Source organism: Hemiscyllium ocellatum, chromosome 45 (genome assembly GCF_020745735.1).
Source record: "Hemiscyllium ocellatum isolate sHemOce1 chromosome 45, sHemOce1.pat.X.cur, whole genome shotgun sequence".
NCBI lineage: Eukaryota > Metazoa > Chordata > Chondrichthyes > Orectolobiformes > Hemiscylliidae > Hemiscyllium > Hemiscyllium ocellatum.
This window is the reverse complement of record NC_083445.1, coordinates 13579958-13592905: the sequence shown is the minus strand read 5'-3', so window position 1 is coordinate 13592905 and position 12948 is coordinate 13579958. Positions and strand designations below refer to the sequence as shown.

The 12948-nt window shown below is 41.3% G+C and overlaps 1 protein-coding gene across 4 annotated transcripts in view; it reads left to right on the top strand.

Annotated features, from left to right (window-relative positions):
• Window positions 1-12948, top strand: part of rfx1a (regulatory factor X, 1a (influences HLA class II expression)) — a 150911-nt gene that overhangs the window by 117525 nt on the left and 20438 nt on the right. For all 4 annotated transcript variants that reach the window (XM_060855316.1, XM_060855318.1, XM_060855317.1 and 1 more), the window contains exons 11-13: window positions 7901-8010; window positions 8289-8440; window positions 8571-8668. In XM_060855316.1, the coding sequence (XP_060711299.1) occupies window positions 7901-8010; window positions 8289-8440; window positions 8571-8668 (360 nt within the window). The remainder of the gene's footprint in view (window positions 1-7900; window positions 8011-8288; window positions 8441-8570; window positions 8669-12948) is intronic.

Genomic DNA, 12948 nt, shown 5'->3' with positions numbered 1-12948 from the left:
ATGGAATGTTGCCCTTTATTTAAAGAGAGTGAATTATAAAAGTAGAGAGTTTTTGCTCAAAATATACAAGACACTAGTCCAATCACAGCTGGACTACTGTGAAGTATTTTGGGCCCTTTATCTAATGAAAGATATACTGGTATTTGAACAGTCCAGAGAAGGTTCACTAGGATGATCCCAGGTATGGAGGGATAGTCTATGAGGACTCGTTGAGCAGGTTCAGCCAGTACTCGTGGAATTTAGCAGGTTGAGAGACGACTTTATTGAAACATACAAGATTCTTGGGGACTTGATAGTAGATGCAGAAAGGTTGTAGCCCTTGCGTGAGATTCTAGGACAATAGGGCATAATCTCAAAATAAGAGATCCCGCAGTTAAGACGGACTTAAGGAGAAATTCTTCTCTCAGAATATAATGAATCTGTGGATTTCTTGACCACAGAGAGCTGTTGAAACTGGGTCATTAATTATGTTCAAGGCTGAGACATGCACATTTTTAATCAATATGGGTAGCAGAAAAGTAGATTTGATTGGTATCAGATCAGCAACAATCTCATCGAATGGAGGAGCAGATGGGCTGACTGGCCTATTTCTGTTTCTATGTCTCGTGGTTACTTGAGCAGGTTGCTAACTGCCATGGAGAATCAAATCCAGTACCCTCAGGTCTGCTGGAGAAGCACACATACCTGGACCCCATTGCCCCAGTCATTAGTCTTCAAGTCTAAAGATATGGCAACTGGTTTTGGAGGACCTGACGTGCACTCTAAATGCTACTTTCTCACAAGGAGACAGGGTGGTGCTAGGGGGCACCCAACAGGAGGAGGAAACACATAGGCTCTTCAGAAGTCTTCTCTCCAGGTACTCTGTAGGTGTTCGTGTCTCCAACACCAGTACATCCATCCTTAGTTGTGGGGTCCAAAATTGCTCACAATATTCCAAATGCTGTCAGACCAGTGTTTATATAGCTTCAGCAATACATCCCCTGCTTTTATATTCTAGCGCTCTCAAAAGGAAAGCGAGCATTGTTTTTGCCTTCCTAACTACAAACTGTACCTGCATGTTAAACTGAACAGAATCCTGAACAATAACTCTTAAGTCCCTTCGCGCTTCAGATTTCTTAAGCCTTTCTCCATTGAGAAAATTGTCTGTGCCTCTATTCTTTCTACCAAAGTGCAAAACCCCTAAGACTCGCCCCCATTATGTTCCATAGACCACTTTTTTGCTCACTCTCCTAGCCTGACCAAGCCTTTCTGCAATGTCCTTTTACCTCTCTTTCTGTCATCTATAAACTTAGTAACAATGCCGTAAGTTCCTTTGAACAGATCATAAATGTGTAATACGAATAGTTGTAGTCCCAACACTGACTCCTGAGGAACTCCAATGGTCACTGCCTTCCATTCCGAAAAGATCACTCTATTTCCTATGTTTGCTATCTGCCAGTCAACCAACCCTCTATCCATGCCAGTAGTTTGCCCCTAACACCACAAACTCTTCTTATTTAGTCAGGCTAAACAACCTATGACCTCCTATCTTCTAACTCCCTCCCTTCTTAAGCAGGTGTTACATTAGCCATTTTCCAGTTCCCTTGACTCCCAGTCATTCCTGAAGGATCATCAATGCTTCCACATTCTCCACAGTCTTCACCTGCACACTTCCCCTTAACTACCACCCCACCTCACCCCCAACCTCTGGTATATGAGGTGATCGTGCTAGATGTCTTGATACAGTATTCCCCATTGAAGCCAGGGTGCTCTTTATCATGGAGCAGTCCCCCTCTTGCATTACTCCTATTCAGGCTTTGCCATATTCCCCCTTACAGGTACTGTTGCCCTCTTCACATTTGTTAATTTCCTGCCCTCCGAGCCTGCAACCCTTAATAAGTTCCCATTGTCGCAGTCCCCTTTTTTCCGTAACCTCCCCTTCCCCTAGTTTCTCCAGATGAACTTGATATCAATCTGTGAGCAAATTAACTGGACAGCCCTGGACAAGAAGAGCCCAGACCCATGATTGATGCCTTCACACATTTCTGACTTCATTGCTTCTATCTCCCCCACAGTGGCATTATAGAGTCACAGGACTAACTGTGACCCAGTGCCAGGCTACAGAGGTATTGAAACTCTTACTGAGAACACACTGATTGTGTCAATACTGTAGACTGCTATTGGAGGCTGCCCTCAACTTCCTGTGCTGGGACCCTTCGCTGACAGGTGCCTCTGTTGACTTCAGTGAGGACAACATCCCTAAGATTTTGAGACATGGTTTGCTGTGTAAGCTGCTGGTCCTTGGGGCAGATGTGAGTTGATGTAGCATGGTGTTGTACAGTAAGATGTCTGCCTCTTTGACTGAGGACTGCTGACCAACATGCAAGCTGTCTGGTGTGTGTCTGCACTAATGGGCACAGCGAAGCAAGGCTGAGATGCTCTGAGCATTCATATAGGCACTAAGGGCAAGCAAGCAGCCCTGAGATGCAGCCTATTCCAATCATGAATGGGGTGCCTTTCCCTGTCCTTGCAGCAGCTTTTCACTGCGTGTTGTTGGTGCACCCTGCAATGTAAATATAAAGTGCCAAAGTCTGACTGAGAGATGCCTGCAGCTGATGCCCATTGTTTGTGCTTAAAGATGCTATGATAAGCAGCATGGAGACTCTCCACAGCTAGGAGTGAGCTGAAATAATAGGTACCTGCCCTGACTTACATGTCAAGAGATCTTGGCATCTAGTTTGTTCATGGTGGTTGGTAGGATGTGAAGCTACATACTAATAAGGTGAGATGGACATTGAAGTGGGTAACAAGCAATAATCGTCCTTAATTGGCATTCTGTCAGTGTCCAACAAGTATCTCACCTCAGACCCAGAAAGTGGTTTTAAAATGCGGCAAGTTGTCCCCGATATCAGAATCGGCCTCGCTGGACTTCTTGTGTAATTCTGTAACATTTCTCACCTTATCCTATGTCATTCCAGTTCCTGTAGAATTCTGACCATAATGCCTACTGCATTATAGTGGCAAGGTGGCACAGTGGTTAGCACTGCTGCCTCACAGCATTAGAGACCTGGGTTCAATTCCCACCTCAGGCAACTGTCTGTGTGGAGTTTGCACATTCTCCCCGTGTCTGCGTGGGTTTCCTGCAGGTGCTCCGGTTTCCTCCCACAGTCCAAAAATGTGCAGATTAGGTGAATTGGCCACGCTAACTTGCCCGTAGTGTTAGGTAAAGGGGTAAACGTAGGCGAATGGGTCTGGGTGGGTTGCTCTTCGGAGCGTCGGTGTGGACTTATTGGGCTGAAGGGCCTGTTTCCACACTGTAATTAATCTAATCTAATTATCTTATTCCTTTCTGTTATTTCCTCAAAGAACTCAGTCAGATTGGTCAGGCATGACATTCTTTTTTGAAACTGTTACATTTTTAGTTTCTGGATATTTTTCTATTTCATCTTTGAGTACGTATTCTGTATCTATCCAACCATCAACATAAAGTTAATTGATATTTAGTTCCCAGGATTTGTTCCATATCCCTTTTTAAAAATAGAAATCACATTCGCAATCTGGCAGGTCTCCATTACTATATTTTTTCCCCAAATGAATTACATGACCATAGTATATCGAAAGATTGTGCAAAGGGGGGGTGTCTCAGATTCCTGAGACATTGGGACTGGTTCCAGGGAAGTGGTTCCAGTTAAAGCTGGAAGGGTTGACCTATGCAGGATCGGAACTGATGTCCATGGGGAAGTGTTTGCTAATGTAGTTGGGGAATCTTTAAACTAGAGACTGGGAACTTATATAGCCAGACAGAAGAGAGGAAAACAGGCAAAAATAAAAGACATGATGATAAATAAGACAAATGAATTCAAGGACAGGCATCAAGCAGGGCTAATGCAAAAGTAGTGTAAAATAATGTAAGAAAGACTAAGAAGTTAAGAAGTTAAACTTAAGGTCTTGTGTCTCAACATGTGGAGCATTTCCAATAAATTATTTGCACAAATAGATATAAACCAGCATGATATTGTTGGGATGACAGAGACAGGATGTGAACTGAATATCCAGGTATATTCAGTTTTTAGAAAAGACAGACAAAAGAGGAAAAGGCATGGGGTAGAACTGCTGGTTGAAGAGGAATCTAATGCAATAATGAGGAAGGATATTAGCTGTAGTGGAGTGGAATGTATCGGTAGAGTTTAAAAAGCCCAAAGGGCAGTAAATAATCAAGGGAATTAAAAATAGACCTCCAAACTGTAGTGGTAATGTTAAGAAGGCATTAAACGGAACATTAGAGCCACAGCAGTAAAGATATAACTATAATTATAGGCAAATTTAACCTGCACATAGATTGGTCAAATTAAATCAGTAACAAAATCATAGAGGAAGAATTCCTAGCATGTGTATGGGTTGATTTTTCTGAATCAATACATTGAAGAGCCAAGTACGTCACACGCCATCCTAGACTGGATATTGTGTAACCAGAAAGGAATTATTGGCAGTCTGGCTATGAAAGACCCTTTGGGGAAGCGTGACCAGAGTATGATAGAATTCTTAATTAAGATGGAGAATGACATAGTTCATTCTGAAACTGGGATTCTGAATCTTTAAAAAGGAAACTGTGATGGTGTAAGGCACGAATTGGCTATGATAAATTGAGAAACATCACAAGGGGATGACAGTGAGTGGATACTTAATGGCAAACATTTAAAGAGTGCATGGAAGAACTGTTATAATTGTTCATTCCTGTCTGGCACAAAAAAAGGGAATGGTGGCCCAACCATGGCTAACAAGGAAAATTATTGTTAGATCCAAGGAAAGGCCATTCAAATTGGCCAAAATTTGCAGCAGACCTGAGGACTGGGAGCAATTTAGATTTCAGCAAAGGAGGGCAAAGGTATTGGTTAAGTGGAAGGAAATAGGGTACAAAAGTAAGCTTCTGGCCAAGCATACAAACTGATTGTAAAAGCTTCTATAGGTATGTGAAGAGAAAAAGATTAAGACAAATGTAGATCTCTTACAGTCAGAAACAGGGGAAATTATAATGGAAACAGATGGCAAACCAATGAAATGCATATTTTGGTTCTGTCATCACTAAGGAGGACACAAATATCATCCCAGAAAGCAGGGTGTAGTGAGCAGAAGGAACTGAAGGAAATGAGTATGCCAGGAAATGGTGTTAGGTAAATTGATGGGTTTAAAGACCGATAAATCCCTAGCATTCAATAATCTACATGCCAAAGTTATTAAAGAAATGGCCCTGGAAGTAGTAGATGCATTTTCACCTTTGAAGATTGTATAGACTCTTGAACAGTTCCTATGGATTGGAAAGTAGCTAATGTAACCCCACTATTTAACATAGGAGGTAGAATTATAGATTACAAAAATAGAAGTTGCTGGAAAAGTTAACGTTTTTGGTCCAGGTGAGGAAGGGTCACTGGACCAGAAACATTAACTTTGATTTCTCTTCTCAGATGCTGCCAGATCTGCTGAGTTTTTCTAGCAACTTCTGTTTTTGTTTCTGATTCTTAGCATCTGCAGTTCATTCAGTTTTTATTTAGAATTGTACACTAGTTAGCTTTAGTAATGGTAATTGGGAAAATGCTAGACTCAGTTATAAAAGATTTATTGGAGACCGCTTAGAAAACATTGATAGGATTAGGCAGAGTCAGCGTGGGTTTGCAAAAGGGAAATCAAGTTTGATAAATCTATTGCATTTTTCAAGGATGTAACTAATAAGAGTCGATAAGCCAGTAGATCTGATTTACTTGGATTTTCAGAAGACTTCTGATAAAATTCTACATATAAGATTAGCATTTAAAATTAAAACATGTGGAATTAGGATCGTATAATTACATGGATGAAGAACGGTTTGGCAGACAGAAAACAAAGAGTAGGAATAAACAAGCCTTTTTCTGAGTGGCAGGTAATGATTAGTGGGGTACTGCAAGGGTCACTGCGTAGATCCCAGTTATTCACAATTTGTATTTATGATTTTGATGAGGGAACTAAAAGTAATGTCACCAGGTTTCTAAATGTCACCAAGCTTGGTGGAAGAGTGAACTATGAGGGACTACAGAGATGCTTCAGAGTGATTTGGACAGGTTGAGTGAGGGAACAAATGCATGACAGAATAAATATAATGTGGATGAATGTGAAGTTATCCGCTTTGATAGTAAAGCCAGGAAAGCTGTTGATTATCTCAATGGCAATAGATTGGGAAAAGAGGGAAGAGTGCAGCAAGAACTGAGTGTCCTTGTGCACCATTTCATGAATGCAAGCATGCAGATGCAGCAGGCTATGAAGATGGCAAATGGTATGTTAGCCTTCATAGTGACAGGATTCTTTATGGAACAAGGATGTCTTGTTGCAGTTGAACAAGTTCTTAGTGAGACTAAACCTGAAGTAGTGTGTGAAAGTTTGGTCTTCTTATCTGAGGAAATACGTTCTCTCTATGGACAGAGTGCAACAGAGGTTTACAGATTAGTCCTGCCATTCCAGGAATCAATGTGCAGAGTGAGAGAGTGCATCGGTTAGGACTATTTTCACTGGAGCTTAGCATAATGAGGCAGAATTTCATAGAAACCAATAAAATTCTAACAGGACTAGACTGATAAACGCAGGAAGAATGTTCCTGATGACTGGGGAGTCTAGAACAAGGGGTTACAGTTTAAGGATTTGGGATAGGACATTTAGAACTGAAATGAGGGAAGATTTCTTCACCCAGGGAGTAGTGAGTCTGTAGAATTCTCTGCCACAGCAAGTGGTTGAGACCAAGTCATGTTTTTAGACATAGTTCTTGGGACTATGGGGAGAAAGTAGGGGAACAGGATACAGGATTGGATGATCAGCCATGATCATATGGAATGGCAGAGTATGCTTGAAGGACCAAGTCACCATCTGTTCCTAATTCCTTTTCCATATATGTAAATGAAGTAGTGCCGCTCCTGTCTCACCTCTAACTTCATCTAAAAATGCAATGACAATCCATCTACACCTGGGGTTTAAATCTATTTACCAATAATTCCCCCCACCCCATCCACAGATATCTTTCCAGATACTTTTCTGTTGTCACGTGTCTTCATTTTAGTGAATACAAAGGCACAGTAGATATTTTAATATCTTTGTCATAATGGTGTGTGACCCTGTCACCATCCACGTTTTCTTCTATTGTTTGTCTGTAGAATTCTTTCATAATAATGTAAATTTATAGTTTCACTTTGCCTTCCAATTATTTTCCTTCTTTGCAAAGTTTTTTGTCATCTCCTTTTTGTCTGTTAACCCAATGGACAAAATTTAAAGGCTCCCCCTCCAGGCTTCAAAGGCATGTGTTCATGGAGGAAAGTACAGGGTGTTCATCCCTCCAGTAAAATCTGGAGGAGGAAAGCTTTGTTGCTGGCCGTCCATCTCAGAAGCCAATTGAGTCCTTTAAATGAGGGATTTGTGAATTAGAGAGGCTGGCCACCAGACCCTACTTCTCCTCCAATATCAATCCCTGCTGAAGGCTTCACTGTGATCCTGAATGTAGCTACCATTTCCAGTGATGACACTGGTACTGGAGGAATGTCAGCCTTTGATGGAGCAGCTGCTCTCAAGAAAGGATTTCTGCCTATCAAGGGCTTATTCAGATGGAGCTGAAAATGTTTTGCTGGAAAAGCGCAGCAGGTCAGGCAGCATCCAAGGAGCAGGAGAATCGACGTTTCAGGCATGAGTCCTCCAGCATCTGCAGTGCTCACTTTCCCCTTATTCAGATGGAAGCTTTCTTTTCCTAGAGTTCATAATACTTCTTATTCATAAAGTGAATTTATTGGAATGAAAGCATTCTTACTTCATATTCCTTTTTTATTTCTCCATATTTATTAACAGCATTGCCAGACAAATTACTACTAAAATAGTAATAAACTCTTCAGACTTCTTCATATTCTTTCTGCAGGCTATCCTGGATGTTATGGTGAACCTACAGTTTACTCTGGTTGAAACTTTGTGGAAGACGTTTTGGCGATACAACACTTCCCAGTCAAGTGATGGCTCAGGATTGTCAGTGTAAGTGATTGACAGAGTGCCTTGCAGGAGAAAAGAATTCTAAAAGTCAGGGTGGGAAAAAAATTGAGGTAAGCTATAGATGAGGTGGGGTATGGGTATTGCATTGGATTATTAAACTAAACCAGAGATCTAATTCCGACAGAATGGCATCCTAGATATTTCAAAACTGTCAAATGTTTTGTCAGGATCCTCTTTAGCATTCAAAAGAGAAACTAAAAAATGATACGGACATTGACAATGACCCAAATTGTTTTCAACTCAATGTTTCCTTTTCATAGTCACGATGAATCTGAGAAGCGCCTCCCTAAGTCATGCCTGGTTGTTCTCTGTAAGTATGAGCCGTCTCTGAAGTGGACAAAATACTGTGATAACATGCTTTACCAAGGTCTGGTGGAGATCCTTATCCCAGATGTCTTACGACCTATCCCGAGTGAGTATTTCCAGTAAAGTTAAATAATGCTACAATTATAGCTAGAACAATTTTATGGATATATATTTGGTATTCTTGTGCTCTGTGAATCGTTATTTATAGGTATTAAATGCAACTGCTTGGTTTCCAGGTGCCTTGACTCAAGCAATTCGAAATTTTGCAAAAAGTTTGGAAAGCTGGTTAACCAATGCAATGATGAATGTTCCTGAAGAAATGGTTCGTGTGAAGGTAAGATGAGTTTCTCCGTTCTCTAAATGTAATCTGATGCAAAGGGCAATCCATTGTAGGTTTAGGAGAGGCTAATATTATCATGATCATATTCTCTTTTTTTTCAGTTTTTACTAATAAAAAGTGTATGACTTTGATATCAATCACAATCAGTAGTGTCAAGAAAAATGGAGTCATATCATTTGTACCTAACTAGCAAACTTGAAATCAGAAACACAGCTTGAAATGTCACGAAAAGAAATGGCTGACACTGGGCAAATTTTACTGTGCCTAAGAGCATGAATATTCAAATCTACACCAATAGTATGTACTTATACAGTATCCTTAAGCTGGAAAAACATCCGAGGGCACTTCACAGAAGCGTAATCAGACAAAAAAAAGCCTTAAAAGCAGATAGTAGGAGCAATGAGAAGCTTTGTCAAAAAGATATGTTTTAAGGAGGGTCTGAAAAGATAGGTGATCGTTATAGTGATTGTAATAATGTCAGTTAGGTAGACCTCATTGAATAGGAGTTCACTAATTGGGGTTGTTAATCTGGTCCAATCAGTGATTCTGGCTGACAGATAAGAACTGAAATGTCACTTGCGCACACAACATGGGTGCTGGGAAAAAAAAAGAAAAAAGTGTATAAACAGTATCAGAGGTTCTGCTCACTCTGGGAGCTGACTCCTTTTAAAAAAAAGAACACTAATGTCAAACATCCTGTTCATCTTGAGAGCTGGCTCTGAGGGAGCTAGATCAGTGTCAAGGCTCCGTGTGTAAATAAAGGGTGACTTGGTGACTGGCCTGTATGGAGTTATTTCAGTGAGATTAATGATGCAACCATGTAAAAGCATCTATTAGCTGAAGCCCAACTGGACTTCAAACAGGCATTACAATTAGCTTTAACACTGGAAAATGCAGCGAGTGGAACATAGGAGTTTCAGGATATTCCAATGGAAATGGACACCCTCACCAGTCCGACTGAGCTTTGGAAACACCACTTGAGAGAAGGGAATTGTGTAGCCTCATTCAGGCCATATTCTTAACAGAGGATCTTTAGGTCAGCCCACAGCAAATCACCAAAACAAAGCCAAGCTTCGGCCAAACGGTTAAAATTTTCTTCAGGATCTGGGCCAACAAGCCATTATAGTTGCTGCAGGTATGCTGATGCAAGACAGCAAAAGAGTCACACTAGACTTAAATTGAGTAAGAGAACTCATAAGCCTATATCCAAGAGAGTGAAAACCCTGAGAAGTCCACTTGCATCTCGTTTGGAACAGTTAAGTTGCTTAGCAACATACAAATCAGAGTCATTCAAAATAAACAGCTGGTTAAATGGTCACCTGGTTCTAATGGAGGACGATACCAGCCCAGCCAGTTTGGTGATTGTAGAACCAGTCTTGAATAAAATTCAATCTGGATGCCAGCCCTTTAAATTTGCACAAGACCTTGACTAGGCTGAGAACCTATATCAGGGAACCTTTACAGATTAAGGGTATAACTTGGATCTCTTATGAGAAGCAGCTGGTTCAATTACTACTGATTGTAATAAAAGGCTCAGGCCCAAGATTGATAGGGCGAAATTGGTTGAGAAGGATTCATTTAGATTGGTTCAACATTTTTTAATCAGAAAATGGTTGCCTGAATGAAGTCCTACTTAAATACCTAGATGTTTTTCAGGAAGGTTTGGAGATTATCAAAGGAGGCAAGGCCATTTGCATGTTGACCAGGAAGCATTCCATGATTCTCTAAGACCTGTCCAGTGCCATTTGCCATATGAGCAAAAGTAGAGGCAGAAGTCAGGAGGCTGAAAAGCAAAGGAATCATCAAACCAGTCCAGTTTGCAGAATGGGCAGCACCAACTGTATCAATCGTGTAGCCCAAAGGGTCGGTTCACCTTTATGAAAATTTGAAACAAATGGTAAATCACTTTTTACAGCTTGAGAAGTACCCAATCCCTTGCGTAGAGGATTTATATGCCTTCGCGAAGCTGGACATGAGCCCCGTGTATTTGCAATTGCAGTTAGATTCGGATTCCCAGAAGTATGCTACAATTAGTACCCATAAGGATTTGTACCAATATACAAGACTGCCATTTGGGATATTGACGATGTGGAGGTGCCGATGTTGGACTGGGGTGGACAAAGTTAAAATTACACAACACCAGCTTATAGTCCAACAGGTTTATTTGGAAGTACTAGCTTTCGGAACGCTGCTCCTTCGTCATGTACCTGTGGAGCAAGATCATAAGACACAGGATTAATAGCAAAAGATTGCAGTGTCGCCGAGAGTTTCCCTACGCCTCCACTTCTTGCATCTAAAGAACTGCTATACCGTAAACACACCATTGTTCGCAGCAAACTTCCCAACCTTCAGGACAACATTGACCGTAACACCATACAACAATGTCATGGCAACCACTGCAATATGGGTCAGAGTGTTGACATGGATACCACCATTACGTGGCACCACCATCCACCATGTACACCGTAGGTACTCTTGTGACTCAGCCAACATTGTCTATCTCATAAGCTGCAGGCAAGGATGCCCCAAGTCATGGTACATTGGCGAGACCAAGCAAATACTACGACAACAGATGAATGAACACCGCACAACAATCACCAGACAGGCATGCTCCCTCCCAGTTGGGGAACAATTTAACGGTCAGGAAAATTCAACCTCGGATCTTCGGGTGACCATCCTCCAAGGTAGACTTCAGGATACACAACAGCACAGAGTGGTTGAGCAGAGGCTGATAGCCAAGTTTGGTCAGGACCAACTCAGGACGATGGCGTCAACTGGGATCTTGGGCTCATGTCACTCTACAGGTGACCCCACGACGTTATTTTCTCTTTCTCTCTCTCTCCACGCACTCTCGCTCACACGTATATATACACACACACACACACACACACACACACACACACACACACACACACAAAATCTTACATACTCATGCACTCATGCAGACTCAGCCACACACACAAACACCCCTCACACACACACCCTCTCACATGCTTAAATTCCATCACATTCACACACAAATACAAACTCTCTCACACGCACTCACTCACATTCTTTCTCTCCCTCACATGCACGCACACACACACAAGTTGGTGGGTCAATTTGCATTTGCAGAATTGTATTTGCAGGGACATTCTATTTTCCTCAAAAAGCACAGAATCTGCAGGCAGTCAATGCAGGAGTACATCCATGTAACATTTTATCAATTCTAACTTTGGAAATACAACCAGTCTGACTCAAGATTGGGATACAGACAGTCTAACCTCACACCTTTAATACATTGTCTAAGCTGAGATGTCACAATTTTTTATAGAACCTTAAGTTACCTCGAGAATGTGACTTAAAAGAAATCTGGGATTTACATATTAATGAACCAAAACCTGCAAACCATTCTAAAAGATGAAGACTTAACAGCAATCTAAATTTGTTCAATATATTGTTTCAGTTGCATGACCCTGTGTTATAAACTGTGAGTCTTATGATCCTGCTCCACAGCTAGCTGATGAAGGAACAGTGCTCCAAAAGTTAGTACTTACAAATAAACCTGTTGGATTATCATCTGGTGTTGTGTGATTTTTAAATTTGGGATATTGTCAGCTGTGCAACGTTTCAGTGCACAATGGAGATTATTTTACAAGGTCTACCCCACAGTCCTCTGAGAGAACTTAGATATAGTCCTTAGACTTTTGTCCTAGGCGGGCATATACCTTAGAAGGGAAAAATGTGAGTTCCAGACACCCTAAATGACCTACTTGGGCTACAGAGTCAACAAGAAGATAAAATGAGGGTGATCAATGGTGCCCTGACTTCCACGTCTGTACCAGAGCTTAGGAACTTCTCTTGATGAATTATGATGAAAAGTTCATATATAACCTGGCCTACATTCTGGAAGCTGAGCGTCAACTCCTAAAAAAGGGTCAGTCTTGGAACTGGTCACTTAGCCAAGGCATAACTTTCAGGGAAGTGATAAAGCAGCTATCATCCTCTCAGGTAATCCCAAGCGAGATCTGATATTGACATATCCTCCCCATGTAGCATTGCGATAGTATTAGCTCATGGAAAGAAACGCCCACCAGATATGCATGTACTACTTTGGCTGATGCAGAACATAAATACACCCAAATAGAGAAAGGTTTGGTAGTCATATTTAGAGCCAGGAAGTTTCACCAATACCTTTACAGACATAAATTTGTAATAATAACAGACCACAAACCCCTGCTAGGTCTCCTTAAAGAGTAGAAGGCAGTGCCACCCGTAGCTTCGGGCTGAATTCA